The sequence below is a fragment of the Xenopus laevis genome, chromosome 1S (assembly GCF_017654675.1).
Source record: "Xenopus laevis strain J_2021 chromosome 1S, Xenopus_laevis_v10.1, whole genome shotgun sequence".
In the NCBI taxonomy this organism is placed as follows: domain Eukaryota; kingdom Metazoa; phylum Chordata; class Amphibia; order Anura; family Pipidae; genus Xenopus; species Xenopus laevis.
This window is the reverse complement of record NC_054372.1, coordinates 127557622-127577132: the sequence shown is the minus strand read 5'-3', so window position 1 is coordinate 127577132 and position 19511 is coordinate 127557622. Positions and strand designations below refer to the sequence as shown.

At 36.4% G+C, this 19511-nt stretch overlaps 1 protein-coding gene across 1 annotated transcript in view; it reads left to right on the top strand.

Moving 5' to 3' along the window:
• mfsd14bl.S (major facilitator superfamily domain containing 14B like S homeolog) overlaps positions 1-19049 on the top strand; it is a 47964-nt gene extending 28915 nt beyond the window's left edge. Inside the window, exons 5-12 of the mRNA XM_018243879.2 lie at positions 11405-11519; positions 11754-11972; positions 12098-12211; positions 12870-12941; positions 13591-13703; positions 14603-14700; positions 15409-15575; positions 15792-19049. Coding sequence (XP_018099368.1) covers positions 11405-11519; positions 11754-11972; positions 12098-12211; positions 12870-12941; positions 13591-13703; positions 14603-14700; positions 15409-15575; positions 15792-16007 — 1114 coding nt within the window. The 3' untranslated portion in view covers positions 16008-19049. The remainder of the gene's footprint in view (positions 1-11404; positions 11520-11753; positions 11973-12097; positions 12212-12869; positions 12942-13590; positions 13704-14602; positions 14701-15408; positions 15576-15791) is intronic.
• The last annotated feature ends 462 nt before the right edge of the window (positions 19050-19511 follow it).

Here is a 19511-nt window from a genome sequence, read left to right as displayed (position 1 = left end):
ATACATATTCCATAACAAGAAACCCTTAATATTTTCTATATTTTTATATTAATGTGACCTAAACATCCTTTGGTTTACAAAGTCCTAAAACTAGATGAGGAAAAACTAGTTAAACCAATGAAACAAAAAGTATTATATTTGGTCATGTATTTATTGGGAAAAGAATAAGTAATTGAGTCCTTAAAATAATCCTTGAATTTGACGGGAATCAATCTGCTGTTTTCAGTCAATGGGATGTGAGTGAGAGACTCTGATTTATTTAAGGAATGGGGGATACAGCAAAGCCTGATCACTAATGCTAAGGGAAATTTTTTTCGAAAGGTTTCGCTGTGAAAAAGACGCCCACAGGCTCCAATGGGTGAAAAAAATTTGTTGTGTGTAAAAACATAAGACATCAATGCATTTGGCGAAATTTGTGGCCATTTCATTAATTGTCGGGAAGCTAAACAGGTCAGATTAGCCCATCGCTACTGATCACACATACAACACATTTGTGGATGTGTATCATGACTAGAACAAAGGACTGTCTCTGAAGAGTTTGGTCTCCACTAATCAACAGTCTGGCAGATTGTGTACAAGTGGAGGAAATTCAGGACCATTGTTAAACTACTCCTATATGGTCAACCAACAAAGATAACTCCAACTGCAAGGTGTCTAATAGTCCAAGAGGTTACAAAGGAACCCCGGGTTACTTCTAAGCAACTGAAGGCCTGTCTCACATTGGAGAACACTGAACAGCAATGGTGTGTATTGCAGGGTAGCAAGGAGAAAGCCATAGCTATCGCTGACTATCTACGGTTTGCTAAAGATCATGTGGATAAACCAAAAGGATACTTGAAGAAAGTTTTGTGGATGGATAAAGCCAAAATAGAACCATTTTGCTTAAATGAGGAGTGTTACATTTGGAAAAAGAAAAACGCTGATACCAGCATAATAACCTTCTGTGAAACATGATGGTGGGAGTGTTTCTGGTTTGGGCCTGGATGACCTGCTATCATTGGTGGAACAATGCATTATGAACTATACCAGAGAATTATGGAGGAAAAAATTTACATCTGTCAAACTAAATTTCAAGAGACAGTGGGTCATGCAGCAAACAACAATTCTTAACACGCAAGTCATTCTACCAAAAGAATGGTCAAAGAAGACTACAACTAATGTTTGAAGTCGAAGTCCTGACCTTAATCTAATTGAAATGTTGTGGAAAGACGTAAAACAAGCAGTTCATGTGAGGAAGCCCATCAACATCCAAGAGCTGAAAGTGTTCTGTATAGAGGAATGGGCTAAAATTCTACAAAGTTAATGTGCTGAGAGCATGATGCACTTACTTTGGCCACACGCAGATATCTTATTCGATCATTTTTTTCCCAATAAATACATAACCAAATAAAATAGTTTCATTTGTTTAGGTTTTCTTCATCTACTTTTAGGACTTGTTTGAAAATCAGATGATGATTTAGGTTACCTTCACATAAAAATATAGAAACATTTAAAGGGTTCAGAAACGTTCACACGCAACTGTATACATTAATTATTTGAAGCAATTTCACTCCCATACTTTTCACATTTATATAGTTATGCTGAATTTGACTCGGCCTGAGTTTACATTTTTTGTGTGAAATTACAGTCTATGGCACAGATAGAAATGTACGTTTCCTTTCTCATATTGTAGTCTGCACAGTTTGTTCCCTGGTGTATCTTTCCAGCCTATGATTAATTTGGGGCATTATTATTCAATTGGTTCTCAGTTTACTTGAAGTAGCAGGATTTTTGTTTGTAGGTGCTTTTTACAATAAACACCTAACATTACTTGACTCCTATCACAGCTCTGTTTTTAAAAAACGGTAGTTCACTTTAACTTTTATGTGATTAATTGAGTTTAACCTTATTTTGTGGTTTAATTTCTATTTCTCGAGCTGTTCAGTTTGGAATCTCTGTTCTTATTAGGTTGCTAGGAATCCAATTACAATAGCAATGAGGCCGCAGTTTAGAATAGGAAATGGCTTGGAGGAATAGAAGGTAAAAATGACTGTAAGGCCCTGGCAGCGAGGAGGTCATTGGCAGACAAAACACCCCCCTGTCTGTCACTGCTCCTAATACTAGTAGAACAAAATATAGTGGCAGACCAATATATTGAACGATGTAAAAGGTGTTTTATTTAGCCAGTATACATATGTGTGAAATTACTTAAAGGGATACTGTCATGGGAATCGGTTTATAGTGCTGCTCCAGCAGAATTCTGCACTGTAATCCATTTCTCAAAAGAGTAAACAGATTTTTTAATATTCAATTTTGAAATCTGACATGGGGCTTGACATATTGTCAATTTCCCAGCTGCCCAAGTCATGTGACTTCTGCTCTGATAAACTTCAATCACTCTTTACTGCTGTACTGCAAGTTGGAGTGATATCACCCCCTCCCTTTTTCCCCAGCAGCCAAACAAAAGAACAATGGGAAGGTAACCAGATAGCAGCTCCCTAACACAAGATAACTGCTGCCTGGTAGATCTAAGAACAAAATGTCAATTTTTTCTTCCGCTAAACTTTTATTTTTCTTTTGTGTAAAAAAATAAAGAGGTGCTCAAATGTTAGCTCTGCTGCAATTAAAGAGCTTTTATCACATATCCACAAAAATAGTAACAAATGGCACACTCACTTCAATGCTTCTGCTTCAATTCAAATCGTGTTCTTTTTATTTCGGTGAGATCAATAAGCAAACGTTTCGGGGTCAAGCCCCTTCATCAAGTGCTACTTACAAACAGTGTGATTGAAAACATTTATAGGGTAAGGTCTTGTATGACCACACCCCTTCGTGATTAAATAACATTGGTTACACCTTTGATGTCCATTAACATTGTGCTTGTGTATTCTTTGTTACATTTTCCACCATCAAAAGGATACAAAGTGCCTCTGCAATAAATAAATCCATAAATAGTGTAAAAAACTTCATACCGCAATCCTTCTTGTAGTGTACATTATATCGATATTTCTCTAGACTGTGGGATAAAATTTATAATATAAAATAAAACTTTCATATTATAAAAACATAAAATCACGTATTCTTAGTTACAATCAAAGGCTGGACATATATCAATAAAAACAAGAGTAGCTCAGTTCCTCATTTAATCCCATGGGTGTAAGGGTATTTAATCTTTCAATCCACAGGACCTCCTGTTGTAAAAGTAATCTATCCTTATTTCCACCCCGTCTCGGGAACTTCACAACCTGTAATACCTGCCATCTTAGTTGTTTACTGTTATGGCCAAAAGTTTTAAAGTGTCTGCTCACTGGAATGACATATTTCATCTTATCTAAATCACAATTATCAATTGCTCTCCTATGTTCCCCAATCCTTAACTTGATTTGTCTTTTTGTTTTCCCCACATATGCCTTACCACAGGGGCATTTAAGCATATAAATCACCCCTGTTGTGTTGCATGTAGCAAAATCTTTTAACTTAATTTCAAATCCTTTAGAGGGATGGTTTATTTTATTACCCTTTATTATGCTATTGCAACACTGGCAAGACAAACATGGGTATGTACCTTTCTGCGGTGCGCCAAAAAATGTTGGTTGGCGGTCGTCATTTTCTATCATATCCGTCTTAGTCAATTGGTCACCCAAATTTCTAGCCCGTTTATATGAAAATAAGGGTTTCTCCTTGAATAAATTCCCATATAGTTTATCTTTCCTCAAAATCTCCCAATGTCTATGGACAATTGTTTTAATTTTTTGGGAATGTAAATTATAATTTGAGACCAACGGTATTTTTTGAAATTTACGTGTTTTATTCTCTTTTGGGGCAACCAAAAGAAGGTTAGATCTATCTATACTCATAGCTCTCTCCATATTCTGTCTCAAATCCTTTTGCGGATAACCTCTCTCAATAAACCTTTTTTCCATTTCCAACATTCTTTTCTGACACACCTGATTATCTGAGACAATTCGTCTTATCCTAAGAAACTGACTATATGGGAGCCCTTTACTGACATTCCTTGGGTGAAAACTTGTACTCATCAACAAATTATTCCTATCCGTTTCTTTACGGAATAAATCTGTGCTTAAACCATTAGACTGTTTCATAACCAATACATCCAAAAAACTTATACTCTCTTCATCATAAGTTAATGTAAATTTAATTGTTGGATGTAATAAGTTGATTTTCTGACCCATTTCAATCAACTCTTCTTTGCTTCCATGCCACGTAAAAAATATGTCATCCACATATCTATAGTAATTCTTTATATTCACACTATAGGCTTGTTCAAAAAATACCATTATCTCAATAAATGAGACAAATATGTTGGCATAACTCGGGGCTACATTACTGCCCATACTCGTGCCTTGTTTTTGTAAAAAATAGGTCTTATCGAAACGAAAGTAATTTTTACTCAATACAAATCTTAAAAGTTCTATCAGAAAAATTACCAACTGTGTGTCATAACCATATTGATACAAAGCTTCCTCAATATACATAATTCCTTCGGCGTGTGGAATACTCGTGTATAGGGACTGAATATCCACTGTGCACAGGTAAGTACATGTCTCAAAATCAGATATTGTCGAGATTTTATTTAAAAAATCGGTTGTGTCTTTTAAGCAGGATTTTATCTCTTGCACCAAAGGTTGCAATTGTTTGTCTAAATAAATGCTTAATGGTTGCAGTACTGAATTAATGCTGGAAACAATCGGACGCCCGGGTGGTTTCTGTAAATTTTTATGAATCTTTGGCAAGAGATAAAACACTGGTGTCATGGGATGATCTGTTGTTAAAAAATCTTTTATGTTTTTGTCAATTACCCCGTTCCTATAGGCTTCCACAACGTAATTATCTATCTCTTTCTTTAATGAGAGGGTCGGGTCATTATCCAACTCTATATAATGCGTGTTGTCATTCAATTGTTTAAAAGCTTCCTCCATGTAATCTGCTTTATTCATTATGACCGTTGCCCCCCCCTTATCTGCCTTTTTGATAATTATCTCCTTATTATCTTTTAACTCACATAATGCCTTATGTTCCTCCTGTGTTAAATTATAATTTTTCTTAGGTAAACGTTTCCAATCTAATGCTTCTACATCTTGTAAAACCATTTGCATAAATACATTCAAATTCTCACTTGTAATGTCAGGATCAAACGTTACATTTCTTTTCTTAACAATGGGCAATGCAACTGCTATATCTTTCGAATCCTTGAAATGCATTTTCAATCTCAGAGTCCTAATGAATCGCATAAAGTCCACCTTAAAACGAAAAAAATCACCCTTGACTGCTGGCACATATCCAAGTCCCTTGTTAATTAAGGCAATTTGTACATTTGTAAGAGAAAAGTCAGAGATATTTACCACAAGATGTTCTGATATAGCTGGCTCTCCCTGGGATGTCAGTTCTTTTTCTTGGGCCGCGTGGTTCTTTTCATGGCTGGCGTTGCAAGCGCGTCTCTTACCTCTCCTGACTCTTTTCCGCGTTCTGGAGCCGAACCTGTAGAGATGTTCCCTGGGCCTCCGCCTAAAAAACGATCTCCGCGTTGTTCTTGCGCCTGGTTCCAATGCTCGTGGTTCCTTCTCCCTTGGCGTCGCTCCTCCGCCGAGTCCAGGCTGCTCTCTCCTGTGTCAGAGGTGACGTCACTTGCCTGATTCTCGCGTTGCTTCCTCTCACGTCTGGGCCAATAGCGCGTCTGTCTCTTCTCCAGGTGCCAGCTATATACTCGTCTCATGGAATAATCCTCCGTGTCTCTCTTGAACTTCCTCAATTTGGAACGCAACAACTCTGCCTGTAACGACTCGATGCTAGCATTCATTTTTGCAGTCAGGGTGACATATTCATTTTCAGCCAAACATGCCTTCAACTCTTCATTTACTTTAGTTATATCCTGTGTCACTTTCCTAATTTCTGGTTGCAGGTATTGTATTGTTAGAAAAATCAGATCCAAGCTTGCTTTATTCAGAATCTGCTGCCATTTTTCTAAATATTCAATATTATCCTTTAATAATGCCGGTTGATTTTTTATCCTCAGACCCCTAGGTATACGTTGTACTTTTGCATATTCAGTTAAAGTAGTACTATGCAATGTTAATGTCAATTGTTTCTTATTCAATTCTTCTAAACGTTGTTTCTTATCTGCAGGACTTTGTATACCTTGAAAATCCGAAGTGTGTAAAATGGCCGACTGCAGAATCCTGTCTCTTTCCTCATTTGTAAATGAATATGTATCAGCCTTTTCTTTTGTAAGTGAAGAGATCTCCTGGAATGACATCTTCCAAAGCAGAAAAAAGAATTTGCAGCACAAAACCGTAGGTACAAAATGTCAATTTTTTCTTCCGCTAAACTTTTATTTTTCTTTTGTGTAAAAAAATAAAGAGGTGCTCAAATGTTAGCTCTGCTGCAATTAAAGAGCTTTTATCACATATCCACAAAAATAGTAACAAATGGCACACTCACTTCAATGCTTCTGCTTCAATTCAAATCGTGTTCTTTTTATTTCGGTGAGATCAATAAGCAAACGTTTCGGGGTCAAGCCCCTTCATCAAGTGCTACTTACAAACAGTGTGATTGAAAACATTTATAGGGTAAGGTGGAAAATGTAACAAAGAATACACAAGCACAATGTTAATGGACATCAAAGGTGTAACCAATGTTATTTAATCACGAAGGGGTGTGGTCATACAAGACCTTACCCTATAAATGTTTTCAATCACACTGTTTGTAAGTAGCACTTGATGAAGGGGCTTGACCCCGAAACGTTTGCTTATTGATCTCACCGAAATAAAAAGAACACGATTTGAATTGAAGCAGAAGCATTGAAGTGAGTGTGCCATTTGTTACTATTTTTGTGGATATGTGATAAAAGCTCTTTAATTGCAGCAGAGCTAACATTTGAGCACCTCTTTATTTTTTTACACAAAAGAAAAATAAAAGTTTAGCGGAAGAAAAAATTGACATTTTGTACCTACGGTTTTGTGCTGCAAATTCTTTTTTTCTGCTTTGGAAGATGTCATTCCAGGAGATCTCTTCACTTACAAAAGAAAAGGCTGATACATATTCATTTACAAATGAGGAAAGAGACAGGATTCTGCAGTCGGCCATTTTACACACTTCGGATTTTCAAGGTATACAAAGTCCTGCAGATAAGAAACAACGTTTAGAAGAATTGAATAAGAAACAATTGACATTAACATTGCATAGTACTACTTTAACTGAATATGCAAAAGTACAACGTATACCTAGGGGTCTGAGGATAAAAAATCAACCGGCATTATTAAAGGATAATATTGAATATTTAGAAAAATGGCAGCAGATTCTGAATAAAGCAAGCTTGGATCTGATTTTTCTAACAATACAATACCTGCAACCAGAAATTAGGAAAGTGACACAGGATATAACTAAAGTAAATGAAGAGTTGAAGGCATGTTTGGCTGAAAATGAATATGTCACCCTGACTGCAAAAATGAATGCTAGCATCGAGTCGTTACAGGCAGAGTTGTTGCGTTCCAAATTGAGGAAGTTCAAGAGAGACACGGAGGATTATTCCATGAGACGAGTATATAGCTGGCACCTGGAGAAGAGACAGACGCGCTATTGGCCCAGACGTGAGAGGAAGCAACGCGAGAATCAGGCAAGTGACGTCACCTCTGACACAGGAGAGAGCAGCCTGGACTCGGCGGAGGAGCGACGCCAAGGGAGAAGGAACCACGAGCATTGGAACCAGGCGCAAGAACAACGCGGAGATCGTTTTTTAGGCGGAGGCCCAGGGAACATCTCTACAGGTTCGGCTCCAGAACGCGGAAAAGAGTCAGGAGAGGTAAGAGACGCGCTTGCAACGCCAGCCATGAAAAGAACCACGCGGCCCAAGAAAAAGAACTGACATCCCAGGGAGAGCCAGCTATATCAGAACATCTTGTGGTAAATATCTCTGACTTTTCTCTTACAAATGTACAAATTGCCTTAATTAACAAGGGACTTGGATATGTGCCAGCAGTCAAGGGTGATTTTTTTCGTTTTAAGGTGGACTTTATGCGATTCATTAGGACTCTGAGATTGAAAATGCATTTCAAGGATTCGAAAGATATAGCAGTTGCATTGCCCATTGTTAAGAAAAGAAATGTAACGTTTGATCCTGACATTACAAGTGAGAATTTGAATGTATTTATGCAAATGGTTTTACAAGATGTAGAAGCATTAGATTGGAAACGTTTACCTAAGAAAAATTATAATTTAACACAGGAGGAACATAAGGCATTATGTGAGTTAAAAGATAATAAGGAGATAATTATCAAAAAGGCAGATAAGGGGGGGGCAACGGTCATAATGAATAAAGCAGATTACATGGAGGAAGCTTTTAAACAATTGAATGACAACACGCATTATATAGAGTTGGATAATGACCCGACCCTCTCATTAAAGAAAGAGATAGATAATTACGTTGTGGAAGCCTATAGGAACGGGGTAATTGACAAAAACATAAAAGATTTTTTAACAACAGATCATCCCATGACACCAGTGTTTTATCTCTTGCCAAAGATTCATAAAAATTTACAGAAACCACCCGGGCGTCCGATTGTTTCCAGCATTAATTCAGTACTGCAACCATTAAGCATTTATTTAGACAAACAATTGCAACCTTTGGTGCAAGAGATAAAATCCTGCTTAAAAGACACAACCGATTTTTTAAATAAAATCTCGACAATATCTGATTTTGAGACATGTACTTACCTGTGCACAGTGGATATTCAGTCCCTATACACGAGTATTCCACACGCCGAAGGAATTATGTATATTGAGGAAGCTTTGTATCAATATGGTTATGACACACAGTTGGTAATTTTTCTGATAGAACTTTTAAGATTTGTATTGAGTAAAAATTACTTTCGTTTCGATAAGACCTATTTTTTACAAAAACAAGGCACGAGTATGGGCAGTAATGTAGCCCCGAGTTATGCCAACATATTTGTCTCATTTATTGAGATAATGGTATTTTTTGAACAAGCCTATAGTGTGAATATAAAGAATTACTATAGATATGTGGATGACATATTTTTTACGTGGCATGGAAGCAAAGAAGAGTTGATTGAAATGGGTCAGAAAATCAACTTATTACATCCAACAATTAAATTTACATTAACTTATGATGAAGAGAGTATAAGTTTTTTGGATGTATTGGTTATGAAACAGTCTAATGGTTTAAGCACAGATTTATTCCGTAAAGAAACGGATAGGAATAATTTGTTGATGAGTACAAGTTTTCACCCAAGGAATGTCAGTAAAGGGCTCCCATATAGTCAGTTTCTTAGGATAAGACGAATTGTCTCAGATAATCAGGTGTGTCAGAAAAGAATGTTGGAAATGGAAAAAAGGTTTATTGAGAGAGGTTATCCGCAAAAGGATTTGAGACAGAATATGGAGAGAGCTATGAGTATAGATAGATCTAACCTTCTTTTGGTTGCCCCAAAAGAGAATAAAACACGTAAATTTCAAAAAATACCGTTGGTCTCAAATTATAATTTACATTCCCAAAAAATTAAAACAATTGTCCATAGACATTGGGAGATTTTGAGGAAAGATAAACTATATGGGAATTTATTCAAGGAGAAACCCTTATTTTCATATAAACGGGCTAGAAATTTGGGTGACCAATTGACTAAGACGGATATGATAGAAAATGACGACCGCCAACCAACATTTTTTGGCGCACCGCAGAAAGGTACATACCCATGTTTGTCTTGCCAGTGTTGCAATAGCATAATAAAGGGTAATAAAATAAACCATCCCTCTAAAGGATTTGAAATTAAGTTAAAAGATTTTGCTACATGCAACACAACAGGGGTGATTTATATGCTTAAATGCCCCTGTGGTAAGGCATATGTGGGGAAAACAAAAAGACAAATCAAGTTAAGGATTGGGGAACATAGGAGAGCAATTGATAATTGTGATTTAGATAAGATGAAATATGTCATTCCAGTGAGCAGACACTTTAAAACTTTTGGCCATAACAGTAAACAACTAAGATGGCAGGTATTACAGGTTGTGAAGTTCCCGAGACGGGGTGGAAATAAGGATAGATTACTTTTACAACAGGAGGTCCTGTGGATTGAAAGATTAAATACCCTTACACCCATGGGATTAAATGAGGAACTGAGCTACTCTTGTTTTTATTGATATATGTCCAGCCTTTGATTGTAACTAAGAATACGTGATTTTATGTTTTTATAATATGAAAGTTTTATTTTATATTATAAATTTTATCCCACAGTCTAGAGAAATATCGATATAATGTACACTACAAGAAGGATTGCGGTATGAAGTTTTTTACACTATTTATGGATTTATTTATTGCAGAGGCACTTTGTATCCTTTTGATGGTGGAAAATGTAACAAAGAATACACAAGCACAATGTTAATGGACATCAAAGGTGTAACCAATGTTATTTAATCACGAAGGGGTGTGGTCATACAAGACCTTACCCTATAAATGTTTTCAATCACACTGTTTGTAAGTAGCACTTGATGAAGGGGCTTGACCCCGAAACGTTTGCTTATTGATCTCACCGAAATAAAAAGAACACGATTTGAATTGAAGCAGAAGCATTGAAGTGAGTGTGCCATTTGTTACTATTTTTGTGGATAGATCTAAGAACAGCACTCGATAGTAAAAACCCATGTCCCACTGAGACACATTCAGTTACATTGAGAAGGAAAAACAGCAGCCTGCCAGAAAGCATTTCTCTCCTAAAGTGCAGGCACAAGTCACATGACCAGGGGCAGCTGGGAAATTGACAAAATGTCTTGACCTATATTAGATTTCAAAATTGAAATCTGTTTGCTCTTTTGAGAAATGGATTTCAGTGCAGAATTCTGCTGGAGTAGCACTATTAACTGATGACAGGATCCCTTTAAAGGGGTGGTTAACATTTGAGATAACATTCAGTATGATGTAGAGTGATATTCTAAGACAATTTGCAATTTGTTTTCATATTTCATTATTGAAGGTTTTTGAGTTATTTAGATTTTTATTCAGAAGCACTTCAATTTGCATCTTAACCAATCTGGTAACTAGGGTCCAAATTGCCCTAGCAACCATGCATTGATTTGAATAACAGACTGGAATATGGATAGGAGAGATCCTGAATAGAAGGATCAGTAATAAAAAATAACAATATTTGTAGCCTGGATATCATTTATTTGGCTAGTTTAGGTGTGCATTTGGTTCTCCTTTGCAGCTGGACTACATTTTCAAGCACTTTTGAAGCTGTAATTGTTGTGGTGCTTAAGAATTTGGGCACTAAATCATACCTATGCTTTCATATTGCAGACCAACATATATATTCTGCATATTTACTAATCTTGTGAGTGTGCAAATTAACTCCAGCTGGCATTTATCTCTTTTTTTTTTTTTTTCATTGCTTTTCAGGTGGTATTTTGCTATGATCTCTGTATCTGGTGCATTCTCTGTTACTTTCTCTGTAATTTTCGCCTATGTAGCAGACATCACTCAAGAGCATGAAAGGAGCACTGCATATGGCCTGGTGAGAAATAATGAGAATAACTTGATTTGCCCCTTTGTTAATATTGAGTACATGGTGGCAGGACTAGACTGATTATATGTCTCCTGCTTCTTAACCTAATTCTGCATGTGATATATGTTACCTTGCAGTATCGTTTTTCTCCCTGGCAGAAATGTCCAGTGACAAATGTAGTTATTTAAATTAAAAAAAAAAATGTTTCTAAAAATTACATTTTTTCTCTTCTTGCTATTGAAGGTATCTGCTACCTTTGCAGCAAGTTTAGTAACCAGTCCAGCAATTGGGGCTTTCATCTCTGAATATTACGGTGACAACCTTGTGGTCCTTTTAGCCACTGTCGTGGCCCTCTTAGATATCTGTTTCATCTTGTTAGCTGTGCCAGAATCTCTACATGAGAAAATAAAACCAACAACTTGGGGAGCGCCTTTCTCGTGGGAACAAGCTGACCCATTTGCTGTAAGAAACTCGTTATCTAAATTCATTGCTATATATATCAAATGTTGTCTTTGCTTTGTAACTCTGAACACCACTATCTTTTTGTACATTATCTTTATTGCAGTTCTTTTCTTTGTCTCTTTCAGTCTCTGAAAAAAATTGGAAAAGACACTACAGTTCTTCTAATTTGTATAACCGTGTTCTTGTCTTACTTGCCAGAAGCAGGGCAGTATTCCAGCTTTTTTCTCTATCTGAGGCAGGTGAGTGAATTAAACACATTTGGCAGTAAAGTTAATTATTCTACACACTGCAATATTTTCAATAACTGTGGGTATTTAAATATAGACTGAAAGAAGGAAAATGTATAATAATGTAATATATAACAAAGCGTAAACATGTCTATAATATAGTTTTTATTTAATAATCAGGTTTAGCTTTTGCATTAAAATAAGCTTAAGTTATTCACCCTGGCACCCAGCAGGTTACTGCACAAACCTAATTTTACACTGTCATGCTGCAGAGTAGCACAGATTAATTTAATGGATGAAGTTAAAGAGATGTCGCATAGGTTCAAAACTCATCTATGCTAATTCAAGAGAAGGCAAACGCCGATATACATTGCAAGATCTAGATGTTTTTTTTATACATTGAAAATCGAGCACTGTTACAGTGCAAACGCACTGGCAACCATGTGGGGAATTTAGCTGTAACAAAACTTTTGTTTTTGGATTTTAGTTTACTTTATTCTATGTGATCAAAATGCATTTTGCTTTAGAGTTGATCTATGATAACTTTATGTTGCAAAAGGCATAGAATATAATGAGAATAAAAATAAATATTACCAAGACCAGAATCTTGAGTCTAAAGATTTTTGTTCTATATGATGGGCTAAAATGCTGAGATGCCTTTTTTTTGCAGATCATAGGCTTCAATCCAGGTAGTATTGCAGCATTCATTGCAGTTGTGGGAATTCTCTCCATTGTAGCCCAGGTATGTGTGTGTGTGTTTTTTTTGTCAGTATTATGTTTTTATTGCCCTTTTCTGTATTAGATAATTAACTAAGTAGCTCATTCTGTTTCAACAACTGAAGGCCAAGATATTGATTTCTTTGCTATTGAACTGTTATGATAGAGCATCCCTGTGCTAAGAAAGCCATCTCAACTTTTACATTTGCTTTGGCTTTGTTTCTGTGCTGTCAGGATTATAGTGTTCATTTTTAAAAATTCTTCATTGGTTATGTTTAAAGGAGAATGAAACCCAATTACACACTATCAGGCCCTGCACAAGCCTCCCTCCCGACAACTACACAGCTGAGTAAGAACCCAGCATATTTTACACCATCATATCTGCTTTCTGGTTACTGCATTGTGCACTGGAATCTGGTCAGGGGGAGGGGGCGCAGCTGTGTAGGAACATAGGCTCACGGGCTAGTTATTATTGGCACCCCCTTGCTCATTGATTTTTTTTTCTTTTCTTCACCTTTAAATACACAGACAAACAGTATTTTTGAATAGTATAGCAGTAATTGCTATGTAACATAATAAATGGACAGTAATCTGTTATAGACAAGGCCAACCTTATTTTATCAGGAATCTTAATTAAGTAAACTGATTTTACTTTCATCCATTTTGTTTTTCAGACTGTACTGCTGAGTATACTAATGCGGTCAATTGGAAATAAGAATACTGTACTCCTTGGCCTAGGTTTTCAAATGTTCCAGTTGGCCTGGTATGGATTTGGTTCACAACCATGGTAAGAATTTCTACTCTGTTTAAAAAAACAAAAACAAACTTGTGAATGGGAAATTGGAAAAAATGAGTTGTACTTACTGACCTATAAGGTGCACCCTCTTTATAGGGAGCAGCTTGTGTTTAACTTTTGCAGTATCTTTACTCATCTTCATTTATTCACAACACTTCAAATTTCTGATGTGCCTTTGCAGCATCATTCTTTATACATTTATTACAATCCTGGCAAACAGTGATATTTGAAACTAAAATTAAAGTCACATACTACTTCAGGTTCTTAAAATGATAATGAAATCAGGGCACAGTGAAGCCCCCTATGTCCCTTTTGTTGGACATATCAGTGGACAATGAATCCATTTTGATGGCAATACAATCCTATTGGGTTTATTTAATTTAAATTGTTTGAAACTGCAATTTTTCTACCATGGTATGCTACGTACTCTATATGGACATAATTTGTTAACTTCAGATAGTGTCTTATTTTATCTTAGGGATTTCATATTTATTAAGTATGCCTTTTACAAAAAGGGTAAGCTTACATTTCAGGAACCATATAATACCTGTATACAGTTATTCCACTGTCAAGTACCAAACAAGATGGTAACTTCTTCAATTAATTTAAATTTCATGAATAAGTAAATATTTAATTTAGCACTTTGGCAATAATGTCCTATGAAGATATTGTATATGTACAGTTCGTCTATAAAGAGGACATGCACCTCTGTGCCTTTGGGAAATGTATGTTGCATTATAAATAATGAGTTTAAATATAGCACATTTTAAAGTATTTAAATATATGAGTTTAAATATAGCACATTTTAAAGTATAGCAATTGATCTGAGCACTTTCTTTCATGTATTATATTGTCAACAGTATAGTTAAAGGCTTCTCCTTGTCTTGCAGGATGATGTGGGCTGCTGGAGCTGTTGCAGCAATGTCAAGTATCACATTCCCTGCAGTGAGTGCCCTCATTTCACGTAATGCGGAACCAGATCAACAAGGTTAGTTAAAGGGTAAAATGTGCTTTGTCTGGGTAAGCTTTTTATCATTTCCAAAGAGTATTTATCTGTCAAAACAAAAGCCGGGAAAATAATATAGATAGAATACAATCACTTGTTTCTATAAGCATGTACGCTTCTCTCACTGAGAATAAAATGTTATTCTAAGCAACTTGTTTGTAAATGTAATTTCAATTGAAAGCAGTGTTTGTTTATCTCTTTATGTTCTCTAGTAAGAACAGTGTACCAAAATGTTTCTCTTGTTATTGAGATTGTTTCTGTTTCATTGTTTCAGAAGTCAGAGCCACTAGTGCGCAGTGTGTAAACAGACAGGTATTGCTTTAGTTAGCAATAACAAATACAGGTATGAGACCTGTTTTCCAGAATGCTCGGGGGCTGGGGTTTTCGGGATAAGCAAACCCCAAACCTGTAACTTTTTAGGTTTAATCAATGTCACATTTTCTTTCGTAATGTGAGACAGTTTTGTGGTGAGGGACCCCCTTAAGAATAAGCGGTAATACGTGTGTGTTGCCTCTACAAAAATGAAAGTGCTGAATATAAAATCTTAAATTGCCAGCAGAACTTGCTTTGAGCAAGGAATTTGCACAGACATCAAGTTTTTCACCAGGCTTTAAAATTACCAGTCTTACTGCTTGATGCCAATTACTTAATATGATGCACTATTCACTGTTTTGTTCCTCTCCCATACAGGTGTTGCTCAAGGCATGGTAACCGGTATTCGAGGACTATGCAACGGTCTGGGTCCAGCGCTGTATGGGTTTGTCTTTTTCCTCTTTCACGTTGAGCTTAGTGGAATAGTACCAGTGCCTAGTACAGACAAAACCACTGCAAAGGATCCAATTGATGCAATTGATGCTGTAAGTAGGAATCTTTATGGTAGGATTATGTTTTTGCTTAAGACCTATAGCTTAAACACACACACACATATATATATATGTATGTGTATATATATATATATATATATATATATATATATATATATATATATATATATATATATATATATATATATATATATGTATATAATTAATTTTAGCTCACTGTATATTAAACTTTTGTTCCTTATTTTACAGACTGCGGTTATCCCTGGTCCCCCATTCTTGTTTGGTGCGTGTGCTGTTTTTCTCGCCTTCTTGGTTGCCTTATTCATACCTGAACACGGCAGCCATTCATCCAAAACTAATATTGGAGAGAAGCACAGTAGCATAGTTAGCAGTACTCAAAGTAATAATCCCGGTCGTGGGAGTGATGAGGATATAGAACCCCTGTTGCAGGACAGCAGTGTGTGAGCTGTCTATTTTTTTTTCTTGTTCTCAAAAGTTGCATAAAGTGAACTAAAAGAATGTACCAGGCTCAGTTACAGGAAATGCAAAAGTTTTTTTTTTTTTTTTTTAACTGGATCCATTTTTTAATGGAGACTATTATTTTTGTCTTCATTCTTGTATAAAATACCAGTTGACTACCAATGCGGTGCATAGGAGCTTGCATGGGTAGCCAAAATCTCCAGTAGATCAAGCAGCTAATGGTTTGACATTTGAAAAAAAATATTTAAATCTTGGTTTGGTCTATTTTGCTACCTCAAACCATGTCATTGCATTATATTTTTGCGTGGGGAAGAAAACTAGATGTTGCAGTGACAGAATATCAGTCTCAGAAAGGTACCATGTGCATAATGAGCCGGTGTTGACTATACCTTTCAGTGCCTGCATTCAGATTTTTAGGAGGAAGATGGGTTTAAGTTTTCTGTCTTTCTTGCTGCTCAGTTTGAGAAACTATGTCTTCAACAGCAGGAAACTATTCCTGTGATACAGCTGCAAGAATTTCTAAACCAAAATCCTCAGACATCCAGCTTATTTTACATTTTAGTTTGCTCTACTCAAAGCAGCCGTTATTTTTTATTAATGTTGATGCCACTATTTAGGAAAGAAAGCTTTGTATAGAGTAGCCCATATCCACCAGTTTTCCTTTCTCCCCTTGCACACCGTCCATCCACGTGCTGTCACTTTTGATCAGCCTCACTTGTTAAAATGACTATTCGTATGAGCAGAATAGCGCATGACTCTGAAACTACCTAGTGCGCATGCAAGACTGCCAGACTGGGTGCATGTAGGATTTCATTGACAGGGAATGGCACTTGATGAAATGTAGAGTCTGTAGCCACAACCAAAACCTTACTTGAATAGGGCTGCTGTAAAGATCTGCACTGGTTTGATTCATTGGACTTACAACCAGCATATCTGCCTGTTGGTGATCACTACCTACACCCTAAAACCAGCTTTTGTTTCTCCTATGTATAATCATGGTGTAATGTCATCGGAGAGGTGGAGAAAAGAAAGAAGATTGCTTCAGTATTAGAAAGCAGTTTGACCCAAATAAATGAAATCTAATGCACTCCCTGCCTGCATCAGCAGTCCATTTACTGCTAGAATAAAGCAAAGCAGCCTAGCAAGCTGATAAAATATACATGGGCTCTAAGAACATACTGTATCTTTCTTTATTGACATGGATGCAGATTTGCGTAAGTACCATACTTCCAACCATGTCAGATATTTACTTTCAATATTCTAACTGCACTAGGCGCATGTTTACTTTTTATGGGTTACTGAACAGAAGCAAAGTTTGTCGGTTAAAAAGGGCTGCTGTGTTCAGGGCATTGTGGTTGACATAGATACAGCATTTTATTATTATGATGTTAAATAATTTACATAAGGATTTAACAAGCCGTTTGGAGACCAATGGGTATTGAAAATACTTTGACAAGTTCAAGGCTAATGCCATTTGGGGATCTGAAATTGGTCTTCTGAAACACACAGTCCGAGAATCAGCCCCTATGTGGGCATTAGCCTCCTATCCTGGTTCTGGTGAAATCTTCTGCATGTTCCTGCACCTGGGCCAATACAGTGGTTCTGGCTGCGGCCAGGATAATGTAGAGGCCAATTCATGTCCTACCAATTTTAGCACTCCAATTTCAGCCCCTGTGTAATATTAGCCTAAATCTTTATTTCAGCTTTTTTCTTTATAGTGTCTTGTGTGATCACAGCATTACTTGTGCTTTACAGGGGTAGGAAGAAAATGGTTACAGTGCTTTCTTTATATGTCCCAAGAAAGTAGCTCAAAATACTTGGAAGGCTAGCTTGAATTCAGGCATTAATTAAGGCATTAATGCTGCAACATATCCCAGCAGCTCATGCTTGTCACTTGTAAAGCAATCTTGTCTTCCACAGTAGTTTCTAAGTAGCTCACCCCTGGCCCAAGCCATTGCTGACAGGTTTAGCTTTGGGCTAGTGGCACACAGGGCTGTTTCTCTACCTGGGTCGAAATGCAGATGGAGAAAAGCTGATATGCTCCCATCCTCTCTTTCTTACAAGGGCACTTACAGGTATGGCGTCAGCCAGTGAGCTAATCTGCCATGAAAACGAAAAGTATGCATATTTTTCATAGATATTCACTCCACTGATGCTGTGCCTGTGGGTGCACTTGTTAGAAGGACTGTATTAACCTTACTGTTACTTAATACTCACTAAAACAAGCTAAATCAAATGTAGACAACTCCGTTAACTTGGCTGCACATTCAGCCATACTGCAAGACTGTGCAGGGACTTAGTTAATTTATTTATGTTCTATATTTCTCCTTGCAGTGCAAAAAACATTGTAAATAATGTCCATTGAGTAGAACCCAGCCTTAATACTGTTACAAAGTATAGCCTACATATCATACATTATTTATTCATTATGTTGTTTAAAGGATTGTGCCGATTGTGATAGATTGGGCTTTAGGCCAACTTCAGTGCTCCAACTGTTGTGCTACTGCAGCTCAGTGAATCTCTCTGTCTAGTAGAGCTGGTAAGCAGTGACACAAGTTGCTGGCTTCCACGAGTGCAAGTTAGCGATTTTCAGTGCTATATTATTCTTGTTAAATGATTTGGGATTTGATTTTTCCTCTCCAAGCCATTATTCATTGAGCAAAATTCTGAAAAAGGAAAAAAAAAAATGACAGACGTATTTTTCTGGTGTAGACATAACTCATTAAAAGACAGCTGTTAACTGAGCACGGCTTTTAATGTTTTATATGTAGATATTTGTAAGAAACGTACTTTTCCTTAAAGAAAGGCTGTGTATATCTTGTATTTATAATTGTAACAAGATTCTTGACTGAAAATATACTGCTTTTATATAAAGGATTATCTATGACAGAAAAGGATTTTCTTTTCTTAATATATATATTTTGAAATGTTATACCCTCAACAGAGATAACATACATTTTGTAATATGCATCTGGTTTTTATGTTAACAGACTTCATAAAGCATAATAAATGGACAAATTATACTCATTTGTGAAATCCGAGTATCTTTTCATCATATTACAGCACATTAAATAACGCATGGAGCATTTGTTTGAGAGACTCGTGGATCGGATGTATGTGAGGGCCATTGTGTATGATGTGAGAACCCCATATTTCTATTTCGTTTTGTACCCAAAACATATTTATTGTATAAAGTGATGTGGTTGTTCCCTTTACTTTGCTAAGAATATTCTTATTCATTTCTTTGCTTATTCTAAATTCTCAACATTCTGTGATGACACACATGCATGTGTTATTATTATTGTCATCTTGCCATTGTGGTGTCTAACCCATAAGGACAATGACACACTTTGTCACATATGAGAAATTTGCTCAACAATGAGCCCAAAAAACTGCACCAAACAGATATCATCAGAGGTAAAATACATGACCGCAGACATAGAGAAAAAGAAGAGAGATTGATCAATGCACATTCCCTGTCCACAAGAC